Source organism: Poeciliopsis prolifica, unplaced genomic scaffold (assembly GCF_027474105.1).
Source record: "Poeciliopsis prolifica strain line A6 unplaced genomic scaffold, Auburn_PproV2 SCAFFOLD058, whole genome shotgun sequence".
Taxonomy (NCBI): Eukaryota; Metazoa; Chordata; class Actinopteri; order Cyprinodontiformes; family Poeciliidae; genus Poeciliopsis; species Poeciliopsis prolifica.
The window spans coordinates 979898-995720 of NW_026562433.1; the positions used below are offsets into that span (position 1 = coordinate 979898).

Genomic DNA, 15823 nt, shown 5'->3' on the forward strand with positions numbered 1-15823 from the left:
CAAACATTAAGTTTCCATGACTGTATATGTTAGACACTGGCGAACTGTGTGTGTGTGTATCCTGCCTCTCGCTCAGTGAGTGTTGGAAACAGGCAGCCAGCCCCCACACTGCATGGTCAGTGGATAAGGACAATGGATGGATCCTGCAGCACAGTCCTCCTAATTAGATACCTGCAGGAAATCATCACTGCAATCACTGTTTATGCTTCTGAGTCCTAATTATAGCATCAGTGAGTCTGCTACAAAAAAAACAAAACACAGCATGTGAGGGTTTTTTTTTTTTTTAGTAATTTCACTTCTCTTCTCAGTTTTCTTCTCTTGAATTTTGGTTTTTAATTGGTATTTTTAATTTGTCATAAAATACACTTTGATACCAATTCAAATGCTATGTAGCTAATTGCATTTGCTTGAATAACTTGAAAAGATTTTATTTTAGACGTATTTTTGCAACAATGTGCTTTTTACTTTTACTTGAGTAATTTTGTAATTTCTGAAACTTTTTGTAATGAAGTAAGAGTATTTATACTCGCGTAAAATTTCTGGAGACTTTACCCACTGCGACTAACTTCACTAAATGAAGAACAAGCTAGTTTTAACCACACATACAAACACACCTGTAGTTTTTGTTAAAGTTTGAAATAAATTGATTTAAAAAATATAAATTGCTTTATTTTGTTTTTGTAATCATGATTTTCATTTTCATCTTTAAAATATCAAACTTTTTATGCAACTTTACACCTTGGTCCTGCTGCTGATGTCATTGTTAAATATTAAATGATCTGTTGCTCAGTAGTTGAGTTGCCTTTTTACTAAATATTGTATCTCCTGCTTCCTTCTCCCCTCATTCGTGAACAAGATCCTGAGGTACTTGAACTCCTCCACTTGGGCAGAACATCCCCCTCGACCCGGAGGAGGCACTCTACCCTTTTCTGGCTCAAGACCATGGCCTCGGACTGGGAGGCACTGATCCTCATCCTGGCCGCTTCGCACTCGGCCGTGAACCCCTTCGGCGAGAGCCGCAGATCACGACCTGATGAAACCAACAGGACCACATCATCCGCAAAAAGCAGAGCTGCGATCCTGAGGCCACCAAAATGGATCCACTCAATGCCTAGAAATTCTGCCCGTGTTGAAGCAATGCTACTTTTATTTCAACTGGAAACTCCATTCACCTCTGCTAAAGCCTAAGCTTTGCCTCAGAGGATTATTTACAATCTCATTGTGTAACAAAGTTGCAATGATGTAAAAATAAATGTTAAAATTGAGACTAGAATACGAAGGCAGCACAGCATTGGGTGTGTTCGCTTAATTATACAAATGACTGTGTGAAAAATGGATGGAATGAGGACACACTCCCTCTGAATGAAGTTTTTCATTGCAAAAACACCTGTGTCTCTCCACTGTCTCCGTCTGTTTCAGCATTAACGACATTAGCAGGCACTACAACCACTTCATCAATTCCCTCCGTCCTTTTCTCTTCCTTTCTCCTAAACACAGACAGAAATGTCCACTGTCTCCACTCGTTATTCACAGACGCAGCTCTTTCCTGATTCACATTTTCCAATCGCTCTTTGGAAAAGATCCTGCTCAACCATAATCAGACGGAGGTGGTCGGCGGAGCAGAGTGGAGCAGAGGAAAGCACAAATAGAAGAGCTGAGCAGACATACCTGAGTTATCTGAAAACTGCGGGACTTCCCAGACGACGGCTGCTTCTGTGTTCGTGGCCTGGACTGTTGGGGGCGACCTACACCTGTCAATGAACGGCGGCTCAGTATCTGGAAATAGAGAGACAAAAATCACTCACCAGGACCCACAATGACATCAGAATGACATTATGAAGATGAGAAAAAACAAATCTATTTGAACACCAAAACTGGAGCAGATTTAGATGATATTGAAGAATTGACATTTGACAGCGGAGTGCTGCGCCGCAATCCGACTTTTTGAAAGTCAGAGGGCACAAGTTGAACACATGTCTCCAATAAAAACCCGCTACGTTCCACAGCCATAACAACACATGGAAATGTTCACAGCTACCATGCTTGAGGTTTCTCCCCCTGTCTGCAGCGATTACTGAGAGGCTGACCTGCGTTTTTCGGCCTCTACAGAAACAATATCTGGCACCTGTTGGGGCACATAAACTCCCTTCCTGGAGAACATCTCAATGATTTTCTTTTTTTTTAAACCTTGAAATAAAGTGGAAAGACTGTGTTTCAAAGAAAACAAGTTAGTCTACAACGAGTTAAACATGTTGGAGTGTGTATGAGAGACCAATCAATCTTTTTAAAGGGGAATTTTTATGCTTTAGAGCCATAAATGGGTAATTCTTGAACATAAACAGTTATTCTATTGTTTTAAAAAGCATGTACGTGGCAGAAAAAAAAATACAGAGATCTTTTGGGGACACTCCTCCTTAAAATAGAACGGCATCGTCATCCTCAGGAAACAACCCAGTTCATGCTATGACTGTAACAGATTAGCCAGACCATAAAGGCAAAGTTTCCTCACCGCCTTGCTTTGTTTTTTTATATATTTTTATATATATTTAAGTGGCCTTGTCAGTAAAATCCACAGATTCCTTTATTAAATTAAATCACCAACTTCAGTGTTCCTCCTCCATGTTGACTGAAGACAACTAGCCAAAAAATAGTAAGACAAAAAAATTGTTCTAATAAAATACAGAGTTAAGGAGGGGCTGATGGAAGAACTGCTACTATAGAATAAACCCTGGCAAAGGTCAAAGAGCAACAGCCAGAGGCTGGATGGACTTAAAAAGGTTGAGTGCAGTCAAGCTCTCAGTGTGAAGAGAAGCGAGACTTTCAGCCGATGACTTGAAGCGTCCTGGTGACCCAGTTGTTGGAAGAAAAGGGAGGGTTGGTGCCCGCCTGTTGGGTTAGAGTAACAATGCTGGAGAGACCAGGAGCAGAAATTACAGCATATGTCTGAATTTTAAAATTACAGTTTTTCTGACAAGTCGTCATTTACCACTGTGGTGAATTAGAGTCAGACTGGGCTCACCACAGAGCCCGGGTCGAGTGCTGGTTTGCTCAGCCTCCAAACTGCTGCTCTCGTACAACGTCCTCACTCAGAAAAATCCCAACAACTTACCCTGCTAAGTCCAAAACTATGTATTACGTACAGATTTGAAAATATGTAATAACATTTTCGAATGTAGAGAATCTGTGAGGAGAGCTAAAGATTAGGGTGATGACATAGAGACCTTTCTAAACACAAATACCTTGAATTCATTGGAAAATGTGAATCATTGTTGTGCATAGTTTCCAATCAATATCTAAATCTGCCAGACGTATGAATAATTTTGGGTTTAACTATGATCTGGGTTTTCACTCATGTAGTGATGCCTGAGTTTTGTCTTCCTTGTTCAACTTCATCCCTCGTTTGCAACTTTTGACTGGATTCTGGGTGAATTTCTGTCTCACACATTTTTTATACATTATAAAACTTTGGACATTGAAATTAATTTAACTATTGAGGAGATTGAACAAAACTAGAAAGGAGAAGTTTCAAAAATCTCATTGTCCTTTTAATCTTATTAAAGTGAAAAGCTATTACAAAATGTCTTTGTTTTGGCATCTGATTCAAATCTAAAATATTTTTGAAATTGGAAGCATTTACAAGAAAATCATGAACAACATATTTACAAAAATCCAGTGTTTTTGGAATTTTGAATCATTGAAAGAACGTGATTCATTTTATTCCAGGTGCCGTTAAAAACCAAGTGAATGTCCAACAGAAGAGCCTTCTCCCTTGTTGTAATTAAATGCACCGGTGAAGTTACACCGGGGCCACACACACAGAACCGACTGTTTGCTTTGACACGGTTTTCGGGATGAGCTCACCGATCACAGTGACTGTGAGGGAGCAGTTGGCCTGGTTCCCGGTGCGGTCAGTTGCAATGTAGGTGATTGTTTCCTTTCCGACGGGCAACAGCTGAGGGGGATTGTAGACTGGCTTCACCTGCACCGCCACCTGCAGAAGGAAGACAAAATTACAGGAGAGGGGAAACATTGTAAGCTTGCTCCTGTCTGGGGTTAAATTTTCGTGTTTTTAACCTCTTCATTGGAGTTGTCGACGGCGGTAGGGACGTTCCAGCTGACGTTGGCGGTCCCACGCCGTTCATCCGTCTCTGCAACAATGTCTGCAGGACACTGGAGCTGTGGCGGCTCAGTATCTGAAGAGACAGAAAGAATAAAAAAATAAGACACTCCAGCAGATTAACTCTTGGCTTTACATTGGAGCCAAATGTTCCGAGTTTTATGCAATAACATCGAGCCCTGAGAGTGACCTTACTCTGCTCTTTGTTATCACAGAGGGAGTAGCAGCATGAAGTCATCTGACCTCTTATGTCTTTAATCCCAGCACATTCATTATTGATCATTATCCAAGGGAGCATCACTGTTCCAACCAGACTTCAAGTCCAAATAATATGTCGCGTCTTAAATCTTTGAGGAATTAAAAATTCATTGTTTAATCCCTGCAGGCCACTAAATCAGTGGCTCTGGTCCTGGCGAAGGATATTAAATAAGAAAAAAACACAATGTCACTGATGTGGATCAGAGATCAATGCATAGTGGTTACAACCTGTTTTAAAGATTTCTGATCATCTGGAAGATTTCAAGATAACCGTAACACCATGGTGCTTTTTGATTGAGCGATAAGGAAAAAACGTCATGAACAGAAACGTGGAATCAGTCAGGGGAGTCCTAATTGAGATTTTAATTATCTGCATGCACAGTGAATCATAGCCTGGCTATTGTCTTTCTCCACATACCACTGCATTCTCATTTTCTTTCAGTGAGTCTGATTTCTCTGGATGCATTTCACCTCAGCCAATCAGCAAACAGAAGGAGAAGCTGTGAATGATGACGTTGATTTTCTGCGCTGTATCAGAACTGTAGTTTGGCAGAGGAGGAAGAGAACAAAGCCATTCAGTCCGCGTTGGCCACGCTTCCAAACATCAAGTTTACATTTACAGCCGCCTCATTCGGACCAGCAGTTCCTTCTTTGCAGTGGAGGATGGCTGTTTGCAGCGCGGGCAACTTCTGGTGAGCTTCAGAAACTGGTGTCACGGCCAAACGTTAGTGATTGGATAAAATCAGATCCAATAAAGTTTAGAACTTCAACAGACTCCATGTCTCCAGTTTCTCAATAATCGCGGGTCCAGACCCTCTCTACCAAGCAAAGCGTAGGACAAGCGGCTGTTTTTCATCAGACGAAGTTGATGGGCCAACTTAATTTCTTCTGGGTTGCTGGTTGTTCACACCTTTTGAAAAGGAAGGTGTGGCCGGATTTTACTGAAAAAGTTTCAAAACAAAGATGATGGTTATGTAAAAAGTCTGGCACAAAGCTCAAACTTAAGATAGGTGGACAGTCAGCTGCCAGGGTTGATTCAAGCATGGATTTGTTTCAGCAGAGCATCTGGCCATGCAGAGGGGAATATATGAGGATGGACATAAGCTCTCGTATTGTTCTGTGGAGCAGACATAAGGATGCGTCCGCCTCCTGAACTCTATGTAATCAGAAACAAGCCCAGTTCAGCTCAGTTCAAGCCTGCAGTAAGCTGTTAGGCTTCAAAAAGTTCAGTCTCCCATCTGAAAGTGGTCATGCTTCTTGGACTGTGTAAGAGAACTGTTCTCATCTGGTACTGATGATCCATTCACTTTGGCATCTCTCTCTGCCTAACACTAACAAACTCAGATCCAATCGGTTTTATTTATCTTAACAACAAGGGAAGCATCTCTTAGATGTCTTCGGGAGGATGGAGAATGCATAAAAAGGACAGAAATTTCCTAGAAATTCTTGTTTTCTGTGGATCCTCGTGATAAAAAGGTGTAATTTGTAGTCTGCTTTGAAGGTTTTAGTTTTATGTTTGATTTTGTAGTGCTGCCCACTTGAGGCTCAAAGGATATAAAACAGAAACAAAAAAAAAAAAAAACCTGCGAAACCTTTCCAAAACCCCTTGGAGTGACTCATCCATGCTTTCCCCTTCCCTGTCACCATTACCTTTCCATTTGTTTTAATCTTTATGACACTTCTTTTCCTTTTAATAGCAGCTGCTCCTCCATTAGCCAAGCGGCAGAAGTGGATTGAGGACATTCAGCGGAATAGGAAAAGCTGCTTTGCACCACCTGTTACACCTGCAAGGCATCTGGAGTGCTCCAGTGCATTATAATAAACTCCAGAGACCAGTTTGGAGCAGGAAAGAGGAACATGACATCTCGGACACGGTATGGTTCGAGTTAAAGACATGCAGGATTGCTTAAAAAGAGGTAGCGTCATTCACGAGCACTGAGAAATGCAGAAAACAAGAATGGAAAGTGGGAACACTCTCCAAGTCCCCTGTTGTTCCTGTTTTACAGCTTCTACTTTGTCAGCCTATTCTCTTTATTTTTCTTTCAAAAGTTCTCATTAACCATTTTGGACAGCAAAAGGAAGGAGGTTTATTTTCCCCATTAGGCTTTTATGCAAAGCTAATAACCTTCTCCTCTGCCTTCATAATCAGAGATTTCCTCAGTTGTTAAGTCCCAGATGAGACTCGGATCCAGATCCACCTCGCCAAAAAAGATTTACAGAAGGTGAGCCCAGTCTGTGAACTTGATTACTATACGTCCAGTGAAAGCCCTGCAGCGAGCCCTGAATGCAACGGCTCCACTTGTGTGATGAAAAACATCCAGGGCTTTTTCCTACACTTCCTCTGCTGGAGTCTTATTAAAGGCAGGATTGATTTCATAGTTTTACTACTGACTATTAAATCTATGAATACACTGAAACCACCTCACCAAGACAAACTCAAAGCTGCAGTCATATTTCCCTGGATGTGCCTAAAACTAAGCCCTAAAACAAGACACGGATGAACTGCCTCCAATCTACTGAACGCTTTACCACTCTCAAACATCCTAAAACTCCTGGAACATTTTGTCAATTGTTTTTGGCCTTCGCTTTTTGCTGAGAGTATCAGCAGTTTAACGGGTTTTACCATTTCCTTTATTGCTTCATAATATTGCTGATGTTGATTTATTTGTGTTCATATGGCACTTAAATGAGAATAAAAACCTAAATGATGTGGTTGCATTTAGATACAGTGCATCATGTTCAATATGTTTGAAAAGAAAACTATGATTTTTAAAGTGTCCAGCCACATCACTATATCTCAATAAGTTAGATGACTTTTAGAAAGTTGATTTATTTCAGTAATTAATTTCACAAAGTGAAACTCGTAGATTAATTACACAAGCTGATGTTTTAGAGTCTTTATTTCTGTAAATTGTTTAGATTTTCTGCTTAGATTAGATTTGAACATCAGGAAGGAAAAATAAAAAAAAACAATATTTAATAGAAATGTGGGCTAATAATAAGTATGTTTAATGCTGCTTGAAGGTTATTTTAATCTGACAGATTAGCCTCATCTGAACACATAATTTCATTTACTCACCTGTAAATCAATAAATAACTAAGTAAATAAGTGAAACCCAAACTTAAACTCCTACAAGAACACCATTAGTATTACTGTTGTCTGTTTAGAGCTTGACCTGCCATGACCTCTGATCTGACCCTAGCTTCAGAGAAAAGGGCGTTTTCCTCACCTTTACAGGTAGCTTTATGGACATTAGCGGTCCAGTTCCCAGAGCCCAGGCATGTCGCCCTCCGGTTTCCCTGCAGACTGTACCCTGGGCGACAGGTGAGCTGACAGGTGAAGCCTGGAGACACGGCTCTTTTCCCGCAGGGAGGAGGCGACAGCAAGACGTTGTTCTTTGGGTTCACGATGGGATGACAACGAACCTCTGGGGAGGTAAGATAAGAAAAGCTGAAATTATTTTAATGTACGACACAGCTCATAATTTTGATTGTACATTTTGCACATAAAAGATGTTTAAGATCTTGTATGTCTCTCTTTGTTACTTCAAAAGGTGCAAGGAGAAAAAGGTAGAACAGTAAAAAATGACAGAAAAAAGGATCAGAGACTCTATTCAGCCTTTCTGGGTAAACGTACTCTATGGTGTTAACAACCCATTGTGAGTTTTTGGATTTGGGATGAGAGGTGTGGATTTTGTTCAGTGAACCAACGGATTCATCTGTGAGGATCACGAGAGTCGGGATGTCCAGCTCAAATGTGTTTTGCTGCTTCCTGCAAGGATTTTTCTGTGGGGTTGTGAGATCTGGGAAATTGAAGGTCAAGTCAAGGCCTAATCATGACATTGCTTGAGGAATCACACTGGCTCCACTGGCTTGCTTTCTTCCCATATAGTTAGTACACATGCCAATGTAAGCATCTATTCCCAGCCATGTACACGATTCATCCAGTTCTGATCCTAGCATGTCCATTCACAGTTCGGCGGACAAACCTTTCCCGCCCCAAATCCCTTGGACAACTCTTAATCTCAGTTAATCTCAGTTTAACCTTTGTTAAATTCTCCATCCATGCCTATCCATTTTTCCTGATGCTAATACATCGACTTTGAGTACAAAATTGGCAAATATATCCCACCCATTAACAGGTACGGTCAGTGGTCATAATGTTATGCCGAACCAGTGCATTTCTCTTCTGCATTGGGAACCTTGGAGAACGAGCTCCAGAGTCTTTTGGGGAGAGGGATTTCTGGGTTTTGCTTCTGTTCAAGAGACTAAATCAGGCCTAAAAAAAAAAAAAAGAATCCGGCCTGAAGGCCTGATTCGACCCAAGTATTTAACTTTAATTAGAGGCCTGAGCCCGGAGCAAGCCCAACATATTGTTTTAATTAAGATTTTGCTGCTTTTGTTTTCAGACCACCGTTAGAGTAAGCAGTGTAGGTCGTCCCATTTTTAGGTTTAACGTCTTCCAGCTCCATTTTGTTGATTGTTGTGGCCACAGGGTGAGTTAAGGTCAAATCATCTGGGATGTGTGATTGATAGGATCCTATCAGCACGACCGCTGGAGCGGAGCCGGGCGTAGTACACTGTGATCCTTACAGTCTGATTAACTTCTGCTCTGGATTTACTTTCTTTATTTCCTCAACAGGTTAAACTATATTCTCCTCTATTTGGACTACAATACGTAGATTGACATAACTTTATATTGGGAATTCTCTGTGCTGGATGTATTGCTTATTGAACGCACCACAGAAGCCTGAACCCAACTCGACAATCAAGGGAATAAGTTCAGGTCTATTCTGGACCTGATTCTCTTCGTGAACCGGTCTCAGATCTCGGTGGTTTTCCAATGATAATAGGTTACGCTTCCTATCTGTACTTGCATTTCCTTCGCTATAGCCGAAGGCTTAAAAGAGAAAACTCTCTTAGGGTTATTCATAAAGTCAGATTTTAAACAGACTAAAATATCTCTGTTTCCTCCACTGCCAGATGAGTAGTCTCTCTTTCACCACAGGACAAACAAACAGTAAAACAATCCAGCCAGCTGCATCGAGGGCCCACAGAGGCTTCTCGTCTGTGTTAAAAAAGTGTTGACAGTTTGTTGGGCCAGATGATCAAATAAACAAGCTCCCTCTCAGCAGCAGAGATAGGATATATTGATAAGCAGACGCAGTTGGCTCGGGTTTTTTTTTAAATAGCTCACCAAGCTGGCAGGCTGGTTGCAGTGCGTCAGCGCGAGCCGGAGCAGTGAGGCTGGAGGTTTGCGGCTAAACACTCTCACACTGTCCCTTTTTTGTGTGCTTGTGTGCCTGACCTGAGAGCTCTTTGTGGTGGGCACGAGTGTGTGCAACTATTTTAACTTAACTATCAGTTTCAAAGTGTGCGAGCAATTTTAAATGCACACAATTTTGCTGGGAGAAAGCAGATGTATCTTTCACCAAATATAGGTCCAAATATACACCATGTGTTTAGCCACCGTGCACGTGTGTTTACATACGTGTGTAAAACCACATGATTACGGCAGAAACACACAGATCATGTGTTATTTCAGGCTCCTGCTTTTGATAAATTCTCTCTGGGTTTAGTGAGGCAGACATGTTTCAATGAGCTGAAGCAAAACAAATCTCTTGAGCTTATAGTTACTTGTCAGGTTACAAGAACGATGTGCTGCTTCACGTCTGTTATGAGTCCTGGGAACTCGGCACTGCAAATATTCAACAGTGCAAATTCAACAAAGGGACCTAAGCTGATTAAACTCCAGGCAGAAAGCCTAAAGAAGAGTACAGTGTTAAAAATTTGTTTTTACGATGCTTTAGCTCTAAATACGTTTGCTCAGGTGTTCTTGCCGTCCCACAAAAAATAAGAGCAGCTAACAAAATAAATACCCTATAAATATCAGACTTCAAAGTAAATAGAAATGTGCCATCACAAAAGACTCTAAGGATGGGTTAAAATATTTGGCAACGTTCCTGGGCTTCATTCATAGCTTGAGAAAACAAACAGTTACAGTCCTGAGGTTGAGAGAAATTACAAATATATGCATATATAATATGCTGCCCAATGATTTTAGGATTTTAAGAAAAATATCAACTTGTCAATTTAGAATCTGGAATCCACAAAATTATGACAAAAATAGGGGGAAAGTTTTAGAGTAGCTTTATTACAAATGAAGCCTAAAATATGTAGAAAGCTGTCACTACATGAAAAAACAAATTTTCCTTCTAGCTCAGCACAGCTTTTCTTTTCCATGCAAACCTGGTACTAAAATCTAACGAGACGCAAAAAAATGGAGAAAAATAAATAAAGTGGGCCTCATTAGAGCTCAATGTCAGCGCATGGACACTGAAGACACTGACCAGCAGCAGTAAAGCCTAAACGCCTGCTGGCAGCAGCTCTGCACAGCTTCAGAGTGCAACCAGCCCAGGATATAGAAAATATATACATTACCTGAAAAGATGAAGGGTCTCCACAGAGTATAAAATGGTCTCCAAAAAAAAGAAGCTAAATATTCATCAAGCATCACAGAAAACTCCTATCTACATCCTGATATCTACTGATCTGTCTAATCCTGCTTTCTGGAAAAAGCTTTAATTTTGAAGACAATTGTAGCATTGGGTTCATTAACCTTTTAATCATCAGATGGGTGTTTTAACATTTTAAACAACTAAGAACCAGTCCAATTTTACAACTTTAACAAAGCTTTTTTGGGAACTTTTCTTCTGGTAGCCATCCAGGTAATAACCTTTCTGCTTGGGGCAGTCGACGTCACGCCAGTGGGTGGTCTTTCAGTGCTTCTCTGCACAGGTTATTACTGAACTTTGCTAATTTGAAAAGCGTCCAAGACAACCTTCACAGGTAGTTCCTCCCTCAGGGGGAAACTATCCCTGAAAAGTTTGGAGTTCATTCAGACCTGCACTTGGATTTTACAGTGAGGTTTTTGATGCGACCTTTAAGAGGTTAGATCTCCACTTTGTTTAATAATGCTAACAAAGCTGGTCATGTTTTCTATTCTGACACATGACGAACTGAGAAAGAACTTGTTCTACGCTAAAAACATTGAAGTTTCTCTCGTATGTCACAAATTTGCCTCTGTAGGTCTACAAATTCAGATGTTTCTTTTTAGATGAAGGTCACCAAACAAATCTATATTATGTAATTTTTATAAAAAATGAAATTTTTTAAATATATTTGTCAAAACTGTCACCATGCTGTGACAGTTTCAGACAGATAATCTACAAACAAATGATCTTCTCCCAGAGTTAATATCGCCATTTGAAGAAATGTACCAATCCCAACCAAAAACAACCAATCAGAGCCAGAAGGAGAATCTTAGCGCTGTCCATCAATCTTGTGTACTTGCTGGTCTATGTGCTAATGGAGGACAAGCCACTTACCATTACAGGAAAACCATCATTAGTGGTCATGCTAACTCACTTGAGCATTCATGAAAGACTCTTTCCATCAGAGAGGTGATTGACAGCGCTTAGACCCGCCTACTGGCTCTGACTGGTTGTTTCTGGGTCACACTGGGAGAAGGCAGAGGAGTTCAATTTTTTCACAGATCGTCAGTCTCATGCTAATGACATGGCGGCAGTTTCAACAAATATGTGAAAAAATATTTTGAATAAATGTTACATCCTGCAGCTTTAAGAACATTTATTTGAGACGATGGCAAAGAGTGATGTGAAGGCTTACCCACACACCGAGGTAGAGGTCCACTCCACTGGGAGTTAGCCTGACAGGTGAGTGTGGAGTCTCCCTCTAATCTATAGCCTCGCTCACAGCCAACCTGACACTGCGTCCTGTAGGACACCCCGCCGTCGCTGCACCGCAGGAAGCCGTGCTGCGGCCGGGAGAGGACCGGGCAGGAGCGCACTGAAAGAACCAGAATAAGACAATAAACACAAGGATCCAAACCAGGGAAAGTGAAGCTGCTCTATTTGTTGCTGGATCTATCGTTCCATAATTATTTATTTATCTAGGATTAGTTTGATACTTGAAACCTATACCCTGTTATCCCAAGCACTGGAAACAAAATGTAATCTTAAACTCCTCAATGAAATCTTATGATAAACCCCACATGTTATCTTCTCCAAGGCAACTCCAGTTTATTCTTCAAACAGATCATAATTCGCCATCACTAAATATGAGATGTAGCAGATAAACTCGGATGCTGTAACTCATAAATCACAAGAGGAGTGGAAGACATGAATGAATCATCTTTGGCTGTAACTTGGGGCCTATCATTTAACCAAAACTGCGAAAGTCCCTATAAAATAAAGGGGAGGGGAGAAAAAAAAAAACTCAGAGTGTGTGTCTGTTCTGAGTTATGCTGAGGTCTGGTAACAGGGTGTGCGGTGTGCTATTTCTCATCGCCACCCATAGACAGACAGGCAGTTCGGATGAGACCCCTCTCCCTCAGGGTCCAACTAGCAGGGAGGTCCTACAGTATGCGGCAAAGACGAGACGAACACATACAAGCAGACGTATGCACACACACTTAGAAAATATATACTCAAAGCCACATACTATAAATCTGTACCACACACCCTTACATATTCAGTGTCTTGGTATTTCTGTGAGTCACTGTGCTGCTGCCTTTCTGCTAAAACGAGCATTTTCCTCATTAATCTTTTGACCTCTGGAGCTCCCCCTTCTTTTCCTTCAGCTTACTGAAACTCCCCCACTCTGCTCCTGCCTGCCTCAACTTTGACTTTTATCTGCTCCTCCTGTTGGTCACTCCGTCTCTGTTCGACTGAATCCTCCCTCCTTTTCTTCCTCGTGCCGGCTGGCAGGGCGAAACGAGGTGGAGTCCCCAGGAAATGTTAACTTGTCACCCGCTCTAAAAACACATGTTGGGAGCTGAGACTATGCTGTTTGAGGATAACTCTCACATGAATCATTGGAGACTCTTGAAAAAAGAAACTCAGCCAACAAATCAGCTTATAGCCTTTATTTTGACAATTTAAGTCAGAGCTGCAAACATAGGAAAGTGCTGCAATGCTTCAAGGTATCTGGGCTGAGTGAGTATAAGCCTTAGACTGTAAGGTAATCCCATCTGAGTACTAAGAGGAAGAAAAATATTAAGATGGTGAGCATTGTAGGTTTTTCTCATTCATCCACTTTTGACTCCTGTTTATTCCTTGTAGAGTTGTTGAATAAAACAGATTAGAAATATCCTCTATTGTCTGAGGATGGGAAAATATATGTGCAATAGCAGCAAAGTGACAGACAATAACATCAACAGGACTCACAAAGACAGAATACGGCAAATATTTAATAACAGATTGAAGAATGAAAATATTCAACCATAAATACTATGTAGTTATAAACAAAATAAAGTTCAGAAGAATGTGCAAGTGAGTTGGTTAAATTAAAAATGCTGAGAGATTGATAGCTTTTGCTCTCGGGTTGTGTTCACACTGCGGTCCGAAGTGACTCGATTCCAATATTTTGTTTAATCTGTTTTTTTTTGCCGTGGCTGTGACCAGTGTGTGTTCTCCAGTGTGAACTGCAAATGACCTGCAAGTGTCCTGCAGTAGAGGGCGCAATAACGTCACACATAGAGAGTCTACTGCCAACCTCCATGAAGAAGAAAGTAAACACGGATGCTAACGGAGGAGCATAGCTTACAATTTTAAAATTGCTGCCCACCCGGAGCCAGAATATTAAATTAATCCTCATTATAATCCACTATTGGGTGTTGTTTTTCTTCCCGCTTGCACATATCAAGATGCAGAATAGTGACAATTGTCGAGTATTCGGATGAATACGACCCGGATGTTCAGGTCACTTTGAATCGGACACTCGATTGGCCTGGGTGACATTCGAACATCGACCTCTGTTGTTCAGACTGTTGTGAAAAGATCAAATAAAGATCACATTATGGCAAAAAAAAAAAAAAAGAGAAAATGGAATTGGGTCACTTCAGGCTGTGAACGCAGCTTAAGAGTTGACTGTCAGTCTAATATAGAGTTTTTGTACTTGTTGAAAAGCAATGAAGGGATGTGAACACACTATTCAGAAAACCACGGCGGGGATTCAAACCTACAACGTTTGAAGCCACCGACGAAGAAGCCTAACTAACCTGGGGCATTAGATGTTTACTGGCTGCTTCAAACAGCCTGCAAAGTGACTCTCTGGTGCAAAGTAGTGACTCTAAAAGTACATACAATGGGACAGCAACCTTCATAAATCAAAGAGCTACTTTTGTCCATAAATTTATAAAGAATACATACATATGTATGTGGTTATGCAAATATACATTCTTTAGTATTTTTGTTGTGATCTAAAAGAACAATGGATATGATTTTTAGGTTTCAGAACCAAAAAACTCATCAAACCTTTACAAGGGAAAGCACAACACTTTATTGGGTAAAACGGCGCCATTGAAGTTCTTTACATTTTAATAAAACGGCAAACAACTTTAAAGAACAAAGCAAAGTCTAATGACTTATAAATGGGATAAAAAAGAAAAAGTACTCTGCGTAAAATCAGGTCCCTCAAAATGTGACGAGTCAGACGGCGGAACTGCTGACACCAGCGATTTCCTATTGCTGCTCCTTAAAATTGTTGTCAGTTATCTGGAAGCCTGTAGATCTAGCGAGTTTATATTTGAAAACTATTTATATCTCTCTAAAAAAGGAACAGAAAAAGCCTTTAGTGGTATTGCAGCAATCAGATGTTTCTTATGATCTCTGCCCATTTATTTTTAGTGATGAACTCTTAAGTGTTTTGGGTTGGAAGACCTTAAATTTTCTATCAGATTCAGGTTGGGATGTTGCAAAATATAGCACTACTTCACAAGAAATTCATTTGAAAAATTCAAATGATTATTTAAATTTAAAGCTACTAAAGGTGTGAATTATCTCCAACTATACGAGGCACGTCTTGAAGAGCCACCATTTTCACAAAGAAAAAACTGGTTGTCAGTGTAAAATGTGACCATTGGCCCAGTTTTCTTTTTAAAAGCTACACCTGAGATGAGTTGCTTACCTGTGCAACCAGCAGGTGTCCCTGACCAGGTGCCGTCGGCCTGACACAGTCTGATGCCGGTTCCTTGAAGCTCGAAACCCGGCTGACACCGAACTCCACAGGCAGCCTCAAAGTGGTTGTTGCACACATCCTGGACAAAAAAGCCGTTTTCTGGAGGGGTCAGTGCTGGGCAGTGAATCACTGAAAGAAAAGAAGATTTAAAAAGTCAATATAATAGGGACAATTCACTATGCCATGAAAAACTATGCACTGGATGAAACTAAGATAGTCAACACTGCATGAAAAAGGCTATGAATACATAAAATATTACCAGAGAAAGACTAACAGAATGTTATCTGTCGAGATCCACCGTCTTATCTACGCTGAGGGAGGAAGAGAAACCATAATGTAGTGTCTGAAGCTGGTGATAAATAGACCTTTGCTTTCAAAAATCAAGTGGAAAGTCTCTGGCTTGTTCTT

General features: G+C 40.7%; 1 protein-coding gene across 2 annotated transcripts in view; it reads right to left on the reverse strand.

Moving 5' to 3' along the window:
• The window catches only part of svep1 (sushi, von Willebrand factor type A, EGF and pentraxin domain containing 1), an 85143-nt gene that overhangs the window by 28442 nt on the left and 40878 nt on the right, over positions 1-15823 (reverse strand). For both annotated transcript variants that reach the window (XM_055060152.1, XM_055060151.1), the window contains exons 5-10: positions 15365-15544; positions 12065-12244; positions 7606-7803; positions 4075-4193; positions 3862-3991; positions 1669-1776 (exon numbers count right to left, since the gene is read on the reverse strand). In XM_055060152.1, coding sequence (XP_054916127.1) covers positions 1669-1776; positions 3862-3991; positions 4075-4193; positions 7606-7803; positions 12065-12244; positions 15365-15544 — 915 coding nt within the window. The remainder of the gene's footprint in view (positions 1-1668; positions 1777-3861; positions 3992-4074; positions 4194-7605; positions 7804-12064; positions 12245-15364; positions 15545-15823) is intronic.